The 20,229-nt window shown below is 32.3% G+C and overlaps 1 protein-coding gene across 1 annotated transcript; it reads right to left on the reverse strand.

The window, feature by feature from the left end:
- Positions 1-3,864: 3,864 nt before the first annotated feature.
- Positions 3,865-18,557, reverse strand: LOC134693975 (uncharacterized). Its single transcript, XM_063554959.1, has 7 exons — positions 18,471-18,557; positions 17,398-17,718; positions 16,257-16,369; positions 14,695-14,884; positions 12,264-12,388; positions 10,657-10,726; positions 3,865-7,862 (listed from the first exon to the last, which is right to left on the reverse strand). Exons 1-7 carry the CDS (start codon positions 18,532-18,534, stop codon positions 7,846-7,848), a joined length of 900 nt encoding a protein of 299 aa, XP_063411029.1. The 5' UTR covers positions 18,535-18,557; the 3' UTR covers positions 3,865-7,845.
- Between the last annotated feature and the right edge of the window lie 1,672 nt (positions 18,558-20,229).

Genomic DNA, 20,229 nt, shown 5'->3' on the forward strand with positions numbered 1-20,229 from the left:
TTTATGAGTATCAATCGGATTTCCTTCCTAAATGTTTAACGGTTCACCAACTGTTAGAAATATATAATTGCATATTGAACTCACTTGAAAAGAAAGAGATAAGTTGTTTTGTATTTTGCGATTTCTCCAGAGCCTAAAGTTTAGCATGATGGTTTATTACATAAAATGAAGGCTTATTATGTATGAATGGAAATTGTGTTAAAATGGTCCAGAAGCTACTTAAGTGATAGAAAACAAAGAGTGGTTATCAAGCAATCTTCTTCAAAACTTTGCAATATTTCAGCTGGAGTTCCTCAAGGGTCGGTCCTTGGACCATTACTGTTTATGTAATATATCAATGATATTGCAGAAAGATTTATTTCTCTGTTCAGATTCTTCGCAGATGACACGTCGTTCAGTTGTGCGGATCGTGATGCTTTTCAGATAGAAACTGTGATAAACCATGGTCTGGAAGAGCTGAACGAGTGGTCCAAAAAATGGTTAATGTCTTTTAATCCAGATAAAACAGAAATTATGTTATTTTCTATTGTTGAAACCCTAGAAATGAACTTTATATTCAATGATAAAAATATACCTATTACAAATATTCATAAACATTTAGGGGTTACATTTGGCAATGATGCTAAATGGAATGCCCACGTTGATAATATTATCTTAATCACGTCTAAACATAGAGGCATGCTAAGGACGTTGAAATATAAACTGACCAGGAAAAATTTAGAAAAATTCTTTTTAGTTTTTATAAGACCTTTATTTGGGTATGCATGTGAAGTTTATGATAATATTGGGATAGGTTATGACAATAAACTGGAGCAATTACAACACCATGCTGCTAGAATAGTTACGGGGTTACCTATATTCACAAGCTCAAGGGTTATTTATGAAGAACTTGGATGGGAAATATTGCTGAAAGAAGAGAGAGAAGAAAAATCCAAATGTTTTATAATATTCAAAATAATAATGGTCCAGAATATTTGTCAAATTTAATTCTCCAAAAAATACAAAGTATGTCAGTCTATCCTTTACGCAATGGAAATGACATCATCCATTCTGCGGCTAGCATTAACTAATGATTCTTTTATTCCATCAACCATACGTCTTTGGAATAATCCTGATGATTCAACTCGTGATGTGTATTCAAATTAATAAACTTAAAACTGAACTAAAAAACCGTTATCCTCAGAGTAACTTATATGAATTTGGAATTCGAAAATTGAATACAATTCTCATCCAACTTCGATGTTTTGCATCATCCTTAAAAGAGGGACCAAATATATCAAAGGGACAGTCAAACTCATAAATCTAAAATAAACTGACAACGCCATGGCTAAAAATGAAAAAGGCAAACAGACAAACAATAGTACACATGACACAACATAGAAATCTAAACCAAAAACTAGGGGTGATCTCAGGTGCTCCGGAAGGGTAAGCAGATCCTGCTACACATGTGGCACCCGTCGTGTTGCTTATGTGATAACAAATCCGGTAGATAGTCTAATTCGGTAGGTCACATTCATGAAAGGGAAGGGGATTGTAGTTACGACGTAAGGAACATATCCGATATCATTTGTGAAACGGTTATGCCATGATCTATGATCTATAAAGGGTCAATATTATTTCTGACCCTTCTTGCCGCTGTGGTGTTAATCATGAAGATTCCTATCATTTCTTTTTTAAATGTATATTATATTCAGACATAAGAAATAAAATGTTTGAAAGTCTGTGCTGGCTTCCAAATGATTGTAAAGTTAACCTAGAACTACTAACCTCGGGTAGTTTTCTTCTTTCTCTAAAGCAAAACCAAACCATTTTTAAACATGTCTTCGAGTTTATTAAAAGTTCGGAAAGATTTCAAATTGTCTAGAAAGCAAACCATGATCGCACACACATCATCATCTAAGTGAAATTCTTCCCCCTTTTTATTCTTTTTTTCGTTTTTTTTTTTACTTTTAATTTTATTTTTTGTGGTTTTGTTTTCTAAATATTCAAATATTTATTTTTATTTTTTTTCTGTATTATTATTATTTTCTTTTTTTCTTCAATTTTCCGTCTTTTGATCCATATTTTTATATATATTTACAAAATAGATATACCATTCTATACATACATGCTCATGCATATAGTTTTGTATTATATTGCTATAAATGTAAAATGGAGAAGACTTCATAAATAAAGGCAACAGTAGTATACCGCTGTTCAAAACTCATAAATCCATGGACAAAAAACAAAATCGGGGCAACAAACCAAAACCGAGGGAAACGCATTAAATATAAGAGGAGAACAACGACACAACAGCACACAGAAACGGACCAAGCAACAGACAATACACCACGAGAATAACAAATATAACATCAAAACCAAATACATGAATATGGGATAGACAAGTACCGTGCCACGTCTTATCTCAAAAATAAGAGAAAACAGAAGCGACTCAACGTTAAAATGCAACACACACACACAGAAACGAACAATATTATAACAATGGCCATCTTCCTGACTTGGTACAGGACACTTTTGTTTGGCTTTTCACTATTTTGATCTGAGCGTCACTGATGAGTCTTATGTAGACGAAACGCGCGTCTGGCGTATAAAATTATAATCCTGGTACTTTTGATAACTATTTACACCACTGGGTCGATGCCACTGCTGGTGGACGTTTCGTCCCCGAGGGTATCACCAGCCCAGTAGTCAGCACTTCGGTGTTGACATGAATATCAATTATATGGTAATTTTTATAAATTTTCTGTTTACAAAACTTTGAATAATTCGAAAAACTAAGGATTTTCTTACCCCAGGAGTAGATTACCTTAGCCGTATTTGGCACAACTTTTTGGAATTTTGGGTCCTCAATGCTCTTCAACTTTGTATTTGTTTGGCTTTTCACTATTTTGATCTGAGCGTCACTGATGAGTCTTATGTAGACGAAACGCGCGTCTGGCGTATAAAATTATAATCCTGGTACTTTTGATAACTATTAAGTCTGTTTGACTTGTGTCTTATCCAATTTGTACTTGAACAAATAAAATATGCTTAACCTAAAAACCTGGAACAGTGGTGTGACAGTTCAAAATAAGAACGAACTATAAAAATCAGTTGAAAAAGGCCTAACTCATCAGATGGATACACATAGAAATATATCTCTTAAAAACAAAGAGTGGACGTGGTCGCGTAGTTATATTCCCACAACAAAATGACACTTAGTACAGATCGTAGAGTACTCGCAGTTACTGAGAGATAGTTCAAAGCCACTAACAATTAATATTTACAGTCTTTGTGTTATTGTGCTATAGTAAATTATTGTATTTTTAATTTGTAATTTTATTATCTCTATTCACCTAAACCACAGGCTACACGTGGTATGCTTCTGACTCGAAATTTTACTATGATAAGAACTTGTTTTAAAAAAACAATATAACTTCATAACAATCATAGTTCAACGCACAATATTTGAATGTTCACATCGTTTTCCTAAAAACTTGTCAGTGAGAGACAAAAATAGATGTCAACCTCTTTAAACTACACACGCTATTATCTACGCAATCGCAGTCAACTTTAACCTATGAGAGTATCAAAAGTATTTCTAAAACAATTTTCCACATAAGAAGCCTGCACTTAGCAGGAATATAACAGTTGTGATCTATTCGTTTGCTGTGTTTTTGTTTTTTATTTGCTAAAAAACTTTCCGAATTAACCTCGGAGTTCGGTAGTCATTTGGTTTTCAATTTATGAGTTTGAATGTCACTCTGGTATACATGTATTTCGTTAATTGTATCGGTAATATGTCTATGCCTATCCCTTGTCCTTGATATTCGCTAACTCAACTTGAATTTTCGTATAATGTCCGTATAAAGATAAGACAATACATAGATGTATGCAGTAAGTTTATTAATGTAATACATAGAAACACAATTATACGTACGTGGAATGATGTTTCATTGTGCATTTAAAAAGATCCTGAATAACCATCTGATTTTCCATTTGCAACAATTTGCATTCTCCAATTATACAATTGTAGTTCCACTTTATGAACAAAACAGAAATAACACTTTCATTGAAAGAACTTACTTATTATGTTAATGATATGAAATTTTCACACTGCAGCAAAACTTAAACTAGAGGTACTGCAGGCAAAGCTAACAAAATGATTCAAACCCCAGGCCTTGATAAGTGAATCCCCAATACTGCTTCGGTTCAAATCTAGAAATAAGGAGGTGCACAATATTATTATATAGACAATATATTAAAAGGGTTTTAAGTTATAATACAAGTATAAGGAAAAGTGGTGGATGATTATGGGTATCTCGAAATAAAGCTATGGCAGTGTCTATACTTTGGTTATGGGCACCAAAAATGATAAGGATCAAAGAGTGAAATAGACAGAGCCTGGAAATTATTCATTAAGTTTTCATATTTAAGTTTTTTGTCTAAAAGGCAATTCCTTTAACAAAACCAGATCATTTTTCGGCAAACCAATGAAATCATAATAGGTTCCTCATTTGTCAGCTCAATTGATTTTAATATATTAAATTAAGTATTTCAATTAAATCATGTAAATCTAGGATGAACTTTATATTGCAAAGAATGAGAAAAGAATGTAAATGAAAAACATTAATCAAATAAGAACCATCTCTTAAAAAAGTAAACAGTTATTTCGATTTGTAATTAAAGTATACATATCAACCTTTTTGTATATTTATCAATAATTACATTAGATGTATGTTCCATTATAATACGTTATTCTGATTGGCTAACTGCAATCTCGCGTTATTCCTTAATCAACTTCATATCAAAAATGAATTGTAACAGTCATCTTGACACAAACTTCAACAATAAAGTGCACAGATAAATAAAAGAAATAACTTGATAATAATCATGTTTTCATAATCATAGCAAAAAATGTACTTATAATTATGGAATGCTTATTTAAGTAATTTCATAGATATATAAAAAGAGCTGACAGTACGCACATTTTAAGATTGAACTGCTTCCGCTCTTCATACAAAATGTACTTGGGCTAATGTTTTTACACATCAATGCATTTACCAAAAGAAGCATTCAATTCTTGTTGAATAATGAGCAAAACCCATGTCTTAACGTAAACTATATGTCTCTAAATATTTTCCACCTCATTTTAAAGTATCAATAATAAATATATACTTTCTTTGATTGTTGATATACAACACTTTTGATATCCAAAGGATTGAATGACCTAAACATTCGTATTTTTTTTGAAACCAGAGATATTATTAGTTACATAGTGCGCTAGTGACCTAATACGATATATATGGGCTCATATATATCGTATTTGGTTAGGAACACACTATGTAACCATATTATCTTACTGACTATCTTACCATGTGATATTTGGACTAGTGTCCTAAAAAATGATCAAGTCTTCAACACTGTTAGTATTATTAACTTCCATATGTATATTTAAAAACAAATGCCAACAATAACAACTTGTTAGCTTTAAATTATTTGTATGTAATTAATTTTTATCGTTCATTATCTATTTAATCGTCTGTTGAAACCTTTAAATAAAATTCTCATCGCCTTGTTATTTGTATAAAGGGACACAACTCCACTACTAACCTAATATGGAACCTTACTAACCTAATATGGAATATACACGGTCTCAACGAGGTTGCTCTTAACCAATCATATTCTTATAAATGTATAGGAGGTAAGATAAAAATTAATATTGTATTAGATATGACAAATGCCAAAAAGAAGTTATTAATCAGAGCACAATCAGCCGTTTGCATAAATTACATTCATAAATACTGAATGGTCATAACAACAGCTTCATGGGATGAAACAAAAACAAATGTTAAGTAACGTATAGTAACAAAATATACCTAAAAACAAAAAAGCCATAGTTATTCATAAAAATACAAATATAACTTGATATGAAATGCAAATTGTTTTTTAAAATAGTTTGCAAGAAAGACATTCCTTAAATGGTTATGACCATGAATCTTCCATAATAAGATACCGGGTTTTGAACCTCTTATTGTCAGTTATTATGCTTTGTTATGCTTTGAGAAAAAACTGCAAGCAATGAATATGATGACATCACTTCAAAGTGGCATACATTTACATACATTCTACAGAACATGGACAAAATCATCATCAAATACACCGTGCTTATGCTTGCGTTCGATAAACTCGTCTTAACCGTGACACTTGAAGAAAGTAAATCCAGAAAAAAGCTTCGCACACTTCGCACACAAGAAATTATTAAACGTGTTGTTTTCAATTTTTTTAAATAAAGAAAATGTAATGATTAGCTGACATGGGTTGTTTTCATCTACAATTACAATCTACATTTAAACGATAAGCTAGCTTGAACTTGAAATTGCATGTATCAAACAAATCTGTAAGATGGAGTACAACATTAATAACTCCTGTTTTACAAAGTAAACACAATTATCTGAACACACGACGTTGTCACTATTCATTTTAATGCAACATCGTTTGCTACAATCATCTTCACTGGATAACGTCAAACATTTTCTTGGCATCGATTCACAATTGATGCCATGAAAACGTACGGTCAAGCGCAGACGACGTTTAAATATAAAATTTGACGTTGTGTTCTGTTAGTTTCATTATAATAGAAATAATAATATTGAATTTTAAGCTCCGACGGCATCCATTGGTGATTTCATGCTCGTAACTACCCGTTTGCTGGATCTGCTAACACATCGCCAGTAAACAAAATGTGTTACCATCAAATCTCTATCGATGCCTTCAGAGCTTAATATACAATACAGCTATCTCCTAAATCATATGATGCACTAGTAAGAGTAATTTTCAGACATAAAATTTGTACATCTTTCCCTATGACAAAAAAATTAGACGTATTTTTTATCGACACATAAATTTTAGCATTTTCATATATTAGTTTAAGAACGAAATGGCATATAATATTTTATAAAAAAAGATAGAAATATCCCTGTTGGATACAAAGATAAGACCACCCGAAAAATGTAGTCCATTTGTTGTCATCTTTCATCCCAGTATGTCAAATATTTCCTCTACTGTCCGTTAACACAGGATAATGTTAAAAATGACCCTTCCTTTTAATGAATGTTTGCATTACCATCTGTTGTTATTTACCACAGACGCAAACATACTAAATAGTTAAAACAAAACTAAAAAACATTAAAAAAAATCAGGGGTAACTAACAATGAACAAGAAGCAAGTTTAGGCGCTTTAACTAGCTCAGTAACTTTGTAGCGATACAACATCTATTAAATATCTAACTGTACCGCAAAAAAAGTCTGATTTTTTTACGTTTCTGCATAATGTTGGCTATAAACAGATACTTAGTTCAACATCAGTCTTAATAATTACTTGTCATCCAACACTAAGGATAGAAACATCCCAATTACGAGAATCTCCTTAAGAATAGAACATTCGTTTAAAAAAATCACCTTTCAAATAATACAGGATTTCCAATCTTGGCACACAAAAAGGTAGAACACAGAAAGATATATTTCGCGTCTGGCGTAAATATAAAAGTTTATTCCTGGTATCTATGATGAGTTTATGTGGATGCATCAGCCACGTACTCGTATATTAGATGGACTGAATAAAAGAGACTCATACCAGTTTTTGTTATAAACAAAATTGATCAATCTTGAACCTTGTCCAATTCAAATAATATAATAAATCTATTTTTTCTGTTAATCTAAATGTGCAAATAGCTATCAAAATATGCTCAAACGAAATGGACAAAAGCTGCAGATATATTTCATTTGTTATTAAACAAAACTTCTTCTGTGTGAAAAAAAAGTTTTTTTTCAAGTCTTATTCTCTGATAGAATACTGAATCAGGCTCATTCCAGTACGGATCCTACAAAAAAATAAACTAACAAATTGTATAATGATCAAACAGATTTTTAAAATGTTCCTAGTAACACGTATTCAATATATAAAGTTGGGGGTATTTCCGTACATGTCTATAAATCAGTTCAAAAAGAATTATTGTTCATGTTTAAAGGAAAATGATTGGTGTATAAGAGTATTGCTTTCAATGAATTTAACCAGGTTCAATACTTCAGATGAAAAACTGGAGGGGCATTTTGAAGGGTTATGGCCCATATCGTTTAATAATTAGGGGTCGAAATGTAGCAGAAATAGACTATTTATCTAATTTGCAGGCAATAATTTGAGCATAAGTGTATGAACCCCTATTCAATTTTTGCACAAGGTTTCCCAGAACAATGGGAAGGTTGGTATTTTATTTGGACGGTTATCATAGTAGCTGTAGGAATTAACGGCCGAAAAGGGTCTGTATAGATGTTTTTTTTATTGTAAGCACCAGGTTCCATACCAGAATACGAAGGTAAGGGTTCTATTTTCGGTACTTTTTGTTGTAGCTGTTAAGTAATTTAGGACCAAAAAAGGGGTTTTCAACAAACCAAAACGTTGTTTCATGGCACTAATGTGTTTAACGATATTTGGGTTTAAATGAAATTTTACTACAAGGATCAATACCACAAAAGGAAAGAAAGAATCTTGATTCAAAAGTTATAAATTATTGAGTCTTTAATATGCTGAATCTGGTTAATTAATTATAATTTATATTTCTGTTTTTGAAATGATCCATTTTAAGGTCCAAAGGGTAAAAAAATATACTTGTTTCATTGCTTTAAAAGTTAAATTATAGGTGTTTATTTATATGCTGGATCTATTTGTGTACTACTTTTCTAATTTAATTTGAGGAAGCAATGTCGACCAAAGGATCTTACATTTAACTTTCGTCAAACTATGAATTGCTGTGGTTCTTTGATATGTTGGTATGTTGAACTTATCTTGTTATGGATATTGGACTATTTTTTAGTTCTCCGACTACATTAATTTAGTGTCATAAACCTATGATGTATCAGATATTCAATGGCAATCACAATTCAGAGCTTTTTTAAGCTTAAAAATATTGTGTCCATACTTGCCTCCACTTTTGATGGTTTCGAAGTCTTTTGTCATTACCTTAACCATGGCATCGATGTCTTGTAAGAACTTCTCCAACTGCACAATAGTTCAATAATTTCATTAACATTATAACTAAAGAAAACCTATTTCATATGAGTGTGTTGGTTGTGATAACCACAGGGTAGTGTTATGCGTCTAGTGCATGTCTGCCTCTGACTAAAGTTGTATTTGAAAAGATAGCCAAGAGTGTCAGTCTCTCCTATCATTACATATCTTCTATCCTACCCATACCCGAAGCCAGAGGGGGTGCAGGGGGTCGTACTAACCACCCCACACACCCCCTTGAATTCAAATGATTACTGTTAAAGTCAACGTTCTGTTATAATTGTGACTTTTAAAGTTAAGTGTACAAGTCCAAATACCCCCTTTGGAAATTCTGGCTACGGGCCTACTGCCAAGCATCCATTATGGTTTCCACGTGCTAACACACGGAAACTGGTCTCAATTAATGTCAGACCAAACTGATGGGATCTAAAAGGACCCCATAGATGCAGTGTGTAGACCAACTGGCATGTAGAAATGCCCTAGCACTCGTCAGCCTTGTCCATGCTACGGGTAAATAGTCGGTCATATGGGGTCGATTGCCCAGAAAGGCATACAACTAGGAGAAACAACTATGATCCTTATCCGGCTAGATCATCACCCATAAGCGTTGGATAGCATTCAATGTAGGGGAATGAAATCTCAACTATATATCCACTGGCCCTCCAGGTTAGGTTTGAGTTCAAGACTAACGATCTCGTCTCACAGAAATCTAGTACGGAAACCAGACCAGTAAACATAAACAATTGCAATGGCATATATACCAGTGGATGCAAGTGATTAAGGCAACATCAAGAATGTTGTTAGTGCAAGCCTTATAAAACAACAGTACAGGAAAAACATACTTCTTGGTCCTAAAGATTATCTTAAGATGGGAGTACAGTTTTTCCACACAAAAACATACATAAAATCACTTGGAACTCCCAAACGGGTCGTTATTAACAGATGCTGGGAAAAGTCACTGTGTTATGATATATTTATGAGAGGAGCAGACTAAATGGTAGTGACCATCACTTGGTCATTGATAAGATTAGGCTACAGCTAAGAAAAGTAGTAAAGAATAGAACCAACAAGAGAGAAATATTCGACACAGTCAAACTAAAACATTCTGAAATTCTGCAGATATTCAAGATCGACAAAAGAAACAAATTTCAAATGAACGCTGTGTATTACATAACGGTCAACAGTCAATATTGTTACAGTAATATATTGATGTATAAAAACTACTTTGGGATATCGAGTCGCAGATATCAAATAGTACATAAATGCTTCTCTGAGGGATAAGTTTTACTTATATCTGTCCTCTTTGCAGCAACCGGGAGAACTTTCAGAACCCAATGAAGCTTAATAAAACAGCTCAAAGTAAAGGCATAACTATCAATTCGAAAAAAAGACTAAGCTCATGAATATCAACAGGAATACAAAACAACCAGTGTACCTTGGAACTAACACATGAAAATGATTTCTTCATTCCATAACACCTTCTTTCGGAAAATCTGTAAGATATTCACACCAACTACTATAACTAACGAATATATACACCAAGCAGTGTTGTATATACTCTATCAAAATATATAGATGGCGTTCCTAATGTTAACTTGATTGATATTTACCTTTGCAGTGTAGCCGTGTTTGTCTTCTGTCATAATCAACATAGGTGTATACAGCATTTTTTGACACCTGCTGTTGAAAAATAATTAATTCTATATTTATCAAACTACATCAAATTTTCACACACTACAAATACTCGATTTTTATATCTGAGAAATAGTAATTGTGATTCACAGTTTCTTGTATTTTGTGAAAATTGCAAACACTACCACATATACTTATTATGAAAAAAAATCAGTTCATGCTATTAGTTCATGCTATTAGTCCACCAGGTGCGGTATTGACCAAATTCTTTAAAAGATGAAAATAAAACTTTATAAATTTCGTTTACTTTCGCAAAGACGATTAATTAATGGAAGATAATTATGGAACCGACACGGTCTAGGACTATGAGGTTTACTTTTTTAAATTTTTATTTGGATGGAGAGTTGTCTCATTGGTACTCACACCACATCTTCCTATATCTATAAGAGCTATATGACCAAAAAGGACCAAATCCATCCAAGCTTTAAAAAGAGTAGGGACACTTAGTGTCGTTTTTGGCCCAACTTAGAATGCTTGATAGATTTTCATATCTTTATCATGGAAACTGATAATATATATGTATAAAAATTCAAATAAAATAACAAACATACTGAACGCCGATGAGCAACAATGAGCTAAGCTCACACTGCATAGCTATAAAAGGCCCCGAAATGACAATGTTAAACAATTTAAACGAGAAAACTAACGGCCTTATTTATGTATTTTTAGATAGAAATAGTTGGTTAAACCTGGTATTTATGCATTCAGGGGGATGTATACTAGTACGGCAAACACTGTAGTACTATCAACCTCAAAAATATTTGTGTGCGTGTCTTTGTTGTATGTGTTTGTAGTTTGTTGGAATATTTAAGTCAGTTGGGTTGCGTGTATGTGTTGTGGGTGCACACTGTTTCTTCATCCCAATATTTATCACATTGACAAATTATGCATTTTTTTCTGCGCTCCCAATCATGTTAGCGTATCTATAATTAACTGTCACGCTAGTGGGAAGTTAACCTGTCATTAGACAAGGTTAACCTCTCCCCCTCCCCCCCCCCCCCCCCCATTTTGATCGGCAATTGCATGTATCAGTTCATGATATGACAGAGTTTTTTTCTCTCCTTTAGTTCCGTTGATTAGCACAGGCATGTAGATGATGTAAATATTGAGTTTATTGACCTTTAATAATGATATTTACTGAGGCCAACGACCGAAGTGAAGTTGACTGGATTTTTATAAAGTCGATTAAACCAAATATTTACCATAAAAAAAGACATAAAAAAAAATTATTCCCTGTTACGAAAGAGTAGAACAGGTATTAATAACGGTTATTTACCCAAAAAAGTTTGACGTCAAAAATTTAACCTTTATTAAACCACATTTTCAGCAATGTAAACATACTGGCTTATTCAAAACTCAATGCATATACAAAAAAAAATATGAAAGTTCTATGTAAATGGAAAAATTCAAATTATCAGCCGTATACTTCGAACGTTTACTTAACATATATGCATATAATATCTGTTTTGCTTTATTTCTTCCACATGTACATTTTCTTACGAATAATCTAATAAAATTTTCATACTTTAATTTTTTTGTTCCTCCAACGTACTGCTACCAGGAAAATCATGAACATCACAGCTCCTATCATAACTAGACTTAAGGCCAACTCCATCCGTGAATAATTGTCATGGTTTATGTTCAAATTGTCTGAAAAAAAGAAAAACAGTAGAGGAGAATTTGCGTCTTGTGAAACATCTTCATAGCAAGTATCATTCGTAGTGTTAGACAAGAGTGCACACGCTGAAATGTCTCGCCTTCTTTACTAATCATTGATATTATGTTGATAGTCCTAAGTATAAAGTTTATTAAAAACTGTCACATAAACATAACATTAACCAAGATAACTAAACAAAGACCAATGAACCATTAAAATGAGGTCAAGGTCAGATGAACCATGCCAGTCAGACATGTACAGCTAACAATGCTTCTATACAACAAATATAATTGACCTATTACTTATAGTTTAAGAAAAACAGACCAAAACACAAAAGCTTAACTCTGAGCAATGAACCGTGAAAATGAGGTTGAGGTCAAATAAAACCTGTGCGATTGACATATAGATCATAAAATATTTCCATACACCAAATAATGTTGACCTATGGCATATAGTATTAGATAAAAAGACCAAAACTCAAAAACTTAACTTTGACCACTCAACCATGAAAATGAGGTCAAGGTCAGATGACATCTGCCCGCTAGACATGCACACCTTACAATCATTCCATACAACAAATATAGTAGATCTATTGCATAAAGTATGAGAAAAACAGACCAAAACACAAAAACTTAACTATAACCACTGAACCATGAAAATGAGGTCAAGGTCAGATGACACCTGCCAGTTGGACATGTACACCTTACAGTCCTTCCATACACCGAATATACTAGCCCTATTGCTTATAGTATCTGAGATATGGACTTGACCACCAAAACTTAACCTTGTTCACTGGTCCATATAATGAGGTCGAGGTCAAGTGAAAACTGTCTGACGGGCATGAGGACCTTGCAAGGAACGCACATACCAAATATATTTATCAGATTACTTATAATAAGAGAGAATTCAACATTACAAAAAAATTGAACTTTTTTTTCAAGTGGTCACTGAACCATGAAAATGAGGTCAAGGACATTTGACATGCGACTGACGGAAACTTCGTAACATGAGGCATCTATATACAAAGTATGAAGCATCCAGGTCTGCCACCTTCTAAAATATAAAGTTTTTAAAAAGTTAGCTAACGCCGCCGCCGCCGCCGCCGCCGCCGCCGGATCACTATCCCTATGTCGAGCTTTTTGCAACAAAAGTTGCAGGCTCGACAAAAATTAACCTTTAAATAGTTAATCAAATGCGAGTTTTGCCGTACAATCTAAACAAATTAATAAGAACTGAAAAAATAATGTGACTTTAAAAATGATTTCAATTTATGATAATCTTTATTTCACGGAAGAATATATTGACTGGTATATAAATAACACATAGCTAGCTGAAAGGGCCATGAGGCCAATTGTTACTTCGAGAAACACATTGTTAACTGAGGTGAAGTTAAGGTTGACAATGGCAATCGAGTGATTATGAGACGAATATCCATCTAATCAAAATTCATAAAGGTAAACAAGTTTAGGTCAAAGAACGGTCTACAACACAGAGCCTTTGCTCAAGCCGAACAGTAGGCTATAAAGAGCCCAAAACAATTACTAGTGTAAAATTATTCAAAGAGAAAAATAACGGTATAATCTACTAGTATATAGAATATAAGAAACGAGAAACACTTATAAACCACATGAACAAACGACAACTATATCAAACATATTTAACAAAGCGCACACTTAATTAAGTGTATCTGTGAATGGTATTAGAATATTTGCATTGTATACAGTAAATATATATAAAAAAAGGAAAATGTGGTATGATTGCCAATGAGACAACTCTCCACAAGAGACCAAAATGTCACGGAAATTAACAATTATAGGTAACCGTACGGCAACAATGAGCAAAGCTTATACCTCATAGTAAGTTTTCTCTCTCGGTTAAGCAATCAAAATCAGGCATTTTGACAAGAAATATGATAAAATAAATGATCTTGAATAAGACTTACAACGATATATATCAGACTTCAATTTTAAAGGGAAATCTATTTACTTGACCACAACAAATGGGTAGCATGACGAAAATTTTTAATTCCAATTCTCTGGTCGACTGAGCACTATTACGTGATGAATTCTATTCTATCCTACAGTGTTGAAGATGTACATAGAAAGAGCTTAGCAACACTGGTTTTTAATTCCTCTAGTTGTGGTTATGTAACACTGACGAGAGGAACTCAAAAATATTTCTATATTGTTTTCGATCAAGTATCAATGTATTATGGTGATAATGAGATAAACCTCATAATGTGTTGTTTTATGTTATGTTTTCTAGAGACCATGTATGAACTTGTCTGTTATTTGCATACCTTTTGGTTTGCATGTCTGATTCCTATCGGTTTGTATTTGATATTGAAATATCAAAAGACAAACTACTTTTATATTGTCTGTCTCATTGCATTTGATTAGACTGTTCGAGTGACAAATCAAATCCACTGTATAGAATTTTCCTGCATCTTGTTTGTCTCTCTTTTTAAAGATGCAGCTAAAATTGGAATTCTGAAATACAAATACCACAACAAAATTAAAGTTCAAATCAAAAGTGATAAGTATTTATGCATTTCCAATTATTCATAAAGACTTGAATGAAAATATGATTTTCATAAAAAATAATATTAACATAAATACACTCAAAATATGATATGCATATTATAGTTTGCAAAAATACAAGTTACTTGAATACAAGTACAAAATGATTGCTGAAATAAGGAAACTATGATATTGAGAGCATGAAAAAAATAACCTCGTGTGCATTCGTACGGCTGCGTTGTCGTCTTATTTCATTATCATTGTAATTGAATTTGATGCGACTGTCATACAAGTGAGAGTTTTGCTAGCCATAAAACGGGGTTCAATCCACCATTTTGCAACACGAAAATGTTTGTTCCAATATAAAAAAGAAGATGTGGTAAAGAATGTTATAAATATTTCAGGAATATGATAGTACAAAAAATGTATTTATCTATTCGTTAAGAGCTTTTGATTTTGCCTTTCCGATTTGAAATTTCCTCGGAGTTCAGTATTTTTGTGATTCTGCCCAATGATATTTACTAGTCTACTTCGTGCATTTTGTTTCTCATGTAATGTTACGTGCATTTATCGCAACCGTCCATTGAGATCTTTTAATATTTTTTGAAATTGCCTTAAAATATGCATTTTACATTGTCATATCGGGGCCTTTTATAGCTGACTATGCGGTATGGGCTTTGCTCATTGTTGAAGGCCGTACGGTGATCATAGTTCTTAATGTCTGTGTCATTTTTTGTCTCTTGTGGACAGTTGTCTCATTGGCAATCATACCATATCTTCTTTTTTATAGTATAAGCGTTTCTTCAATTTCCTTTATTGTAGATTATATTTATGCCAATTAATGACTACAACTTAAGGATGTAATTAGGTGATCTAAGGTAAAATTTAATAAATCAAGAACTCAAAATTGATACTTTAAGTTGGAAATGTATTATTTAAGGATCAAAATAAGCTAAAAGTATTGATAGGTCATGGTGCTCCATTTTGAGATATTTGATTTATAAAAAATGGCGGTTAAAGGCTGACTCGGACTTTTACCTTATATTTGCATTGGTCTTATTTGGGTGTCAAATCAAAAGAAAGAAAATCCAGAATCTGCTTAAATTTTGTCAAATAACCTTTAAGAGCTAATAAGTGTTATGTTAAAAAATTAATAGGTGTAATGGGGCAAAATATTTTACCTTGTATCCTATGGAAAAACACCAAGGATCGAGTCCTAACATTTGACACTTACTCCAAAACCTCACTTAAGTACATCCTTAACGACAAGAATTTGATGGCATATAATTAAATTAAGCATTTCTACATTAAAACATGAGCAGATTATTTTGTTTGCACTTACATGTACAAAACCAGTACATTGTGGATATGGATAAATCTTTTCAAAATGGAGATAAATCCTGACCGACTCATCTGTTTGAGTTATCAATGCCTTTGTATCATTTGATGGAGGATCTAAATACAAAATTTAAAACACATTGAAATTTAACATTATTTGTCGACGATCCCTACAATCAAATTAAATGCAGAATGCTATAACAAGTTTAATAATTTCATTTTCTTTTCATTTTAAATAGGCATATTCTGGGTAAGGTTTTTAGCTGATCTCCACGAAAACATTTCAGGTCTTTGTAAGTTTTGTGTATTTGATATAAATTCTATATTTTTTAAATTTTTATTTTGCATCTTAATCCGTTACAACAAATTGGCTTTTAAAAACATTGAATATAAAAATCGTATGATTATCTTAACCATGTTGCAACAATATGGAGTTTCAAATACATGTATGAGGGGATCAGAGCGGTTTAGATCCCGAAATCCGGGGTTTAGGATCAAAGACTCTTATATACATCCAACACGTTAATAAAATTGCCAATCGACTGAGTGGAGTGTGTAGCTGATGAAGGAGTTTATGTGCTCGAGATAAAGAAAACAAAATGCGTCTTATAATAATATATTAAACTCAAAGACTAATAATCGAATACTGAGCATCTATTGATCATGTATTTAGAGAACCAAAATACTATAAAATAATAGTCGTGTCGTGTCACCTTAAAGGCATGCATAGCAGAAACTAAATTCTGTTGAACATTTGTCTTATTTTAACATATACCTAAAAGAATAAAAAAGACAATACCATTTATTTTTATTTTCAGGTCGCCACCGTTTTTTTTTTTAAGTCTTATTGAAATAAGTATTTGGAATGGGTTTGAAGTCATAAAGTTATCGTAAATCTCAATTGAAGTTGATTTGAATATGTGTTTGCTTTTCATGTAATTCTGAGCGTCACTGATGAGTTGTATGTAGGCGAAACGTGCGTCTTGCTTATAACATTATAAGCCTGGTAACTTTGATAAATATTTACACCACCTAGTCGCAATTTGGGATTTTGATATTTAAAAAAAACCTATTTATTACGCCATTAACTGCGAGTTTTATATGATTTTTACATCATACTCGTAATTATAAGGTATAATACTTACATTCGAAATTAAGCGGAGATATTTTAAGAGACAAGTTGCCTTCCTTAAAGTTGTAATTGCATTTGAAATTTGTATTCAGGTCTGCCTCTGTTACTTTCGTTATCCGTAATAAAAATCGTTTTTTCTTTATAATTTCCTTGTACTTATTCTTGTCAAATATTTTACCATTTTGAACTATCAAGTCGGTTCCTTTGTGCCATTGTCTTATATTTTGTTTGTCAATAAACTTAATGTTATTCACTTTACATATCAATGTTAATGGCTTTCCAACACGTATAATTGGTGGTCTATATTCCAAGGTTACAACAGACTCATCAGTGGCTGAAAAAGATTGGACAATTATTATTGAATTTCACGAAATGTGTCAGTTATTCTTCGAAATAATAATTCAAACGAAAGTTATCGAAGAGAAATTCAAGTCATCTGGGGCCAACACAAATTGATTTTTGTATCATATCATAGAGCAACAACAAATCGTGTAATAAATAAAATGTTTAATGAACAAGAATGTGTCCCCAGTATACGGATGCCCCACTCGCACTATCATTTTCTATGTTCAGTGGACCGTGAAATTGGGGTCAAAACTCTAATTTGACATTAAAATTAGAAAGATCATATCATAAGGAACATATATACTAAGTTTCAGGTTGATTCGACTTCAACTTCATCAAAAACTACCTCGACCAAAAACTTTAACCTGAAACTGTACATACGAACGAACGAACGGACGCACGGACCCACAGATCAGAAAACATAATGCCCCTCTACTATCGTAGGTGGGACATAAAAACAAAATACTTAATTATTTGCTGATTTTTTTTTTACACTTTGGAGATGTCCGATTCCTCTGTTTATACGGTTTGTTTTTTACAGTAATTCTGTACAATGGCAAAAAAAAACTATTTTTGACCTACTTGCAACGTTATTCTAGATCTAGATGTGTGTGCACACTAATGTATGAGTATACTTTACCTGTTCGCGAAAAAGGAAATGTCCTACTTTCGTCGATGATACAATAAAATTTATAAACTAATAATAATAAAGTTCTCATTAGGTGTAAATTAAATGCGTACCTTTGGCCCCAGATGTTAAAGCAGTGAACAATAACATAAAGCTGAAGCGAACATTTCCATTCATTCTTTTGTCCTAAAAAAGATAATATACCTCAGATAATGATTACTAGCCTATGCTATTATACGTCCATGAATAGATATATAATGCATTTCCTAAATTAATCTGTGGACTTTTCAAATGATTGCAGAATTTCTTTTCAAAGTTTGTGTCGTTCTCATAACTGATCCCATTATAATTCTCCAAGGTAACAAATGTTGCATGCAAAGCCAGACTTGTTCTAGCTTTTGGGGTATGTCATATCATTTCTGTTTTAAATATCGATTAACGTAATAACAGAGCATTCCTTTGACTCAATCATCATGAATATTATTTAAAAGTATTCAGTAAATTACTATGCAATACTTCAATTTAAAGATATTAAAACAATAACTAAATAATGTTATACTTAACGGCAAATTCATTATCATGATTATAACTATCATTCAAGTTAAATAACTTAATAAGAATTTGATTTATCCTTCGTTATCCTCCATCAAAAACGCACACAACACATTATTCTCTACATTTAAAAGATTATTTGAAATATACTGATTAAGACACTCCCAGAATCAAACATGTAAACAAACCTATCTGTGTAACATTTGAAGTCAGTTTAAATGTGATATTCACGTAATCACATCAACACTGGTATTAAAGAGATAATAGTAACTGCAATTACGATTATCCCAATATGGCGACGGCAGATATAGGTAAAATATTTACAGTCATTTTACTCAAATGTAGCATGTTTTTGTCACTAATTACTTCGCTGCAAGGTTTTTCTATACCATTACATTATATTAGAATCGTAACGGTGCACTGGAATTGTCTCAGCGCTTTGAAAATTGGCGTTGAAAAATTCGGGATGATAATCGTAACTCGGAACAAAAGATAATCGTAATTATGGTATAAAAAAATGAGAAGATAATCGTAACTGAATAGTGTTTTATTGATATTAACACGTATATCTGATAGCACATGAGGAAATTATGGGGATGAATTAATCACGTTTCTACATCTTATGACAAATCTTTTTGTGCATATATTAATGGTACTAATGAAAACAGCTACATAAATTTGAAGGGTGAACAAGCTTCAGGAAATTTGAATATGGGAAAAACACGAACTATGTTAAAATAACAATTTCAAAAAAAGTTAACCATTATAGGTCAATGTACGGCCTTCAACATGTATACATTAAAAGGTAATGCATATTGTTGTCTGTTATAAGGGCATTTTTCAATAAAAGTGTGAATTTCAGACCTAAAAAAAATAAAAATCGAAATTTTTATTTCTAGAGTTATTTTAAATACATGTACCTCTATTGTAGACCTGTTTGTAAATAAAAAGTGAAATCTTAAATACTCGTTAAAATGATATCATTTTCATAATGTCTGTACTGTTTTGCAGGGGACATTTGTCCACTACGAAACTGCTTTTAAACGCACATCTTATTGTATTTTAATGTCTCCTATAGACATTCTATGTTGTTTTACTTTATAAACTAGAAAGATCTCATTTTTTCTGAATGTGAGAACCATTTATTATCGATAAATATTAGACAGTACTTCACATATGAACATACAACTTATGTTACGCAGTAGACATTTTCATGAGTGTCGAGTGGACAAACCCGTTTGGATCGTAGTGGACAAAACGTTTCGTAGTTGACATCAACCCTATACTATGTTGATAACATACTGAAAATTACATGAAACT

This window comes from Mytilus trossulus, chromosome 13 (assembly GCF_036588685.1).
Source record: "Mytilus trossulus isolate FHL-02 chromosome 13, PNRI_Mtr1.1.1.hap1, whole genome shotgun sequence".
NCBI lineage: Eukaryota > Metazoa > Mollusca > Bivalvia > Mytilida > Mytilidae > Mytilus > Mytilus trossulus.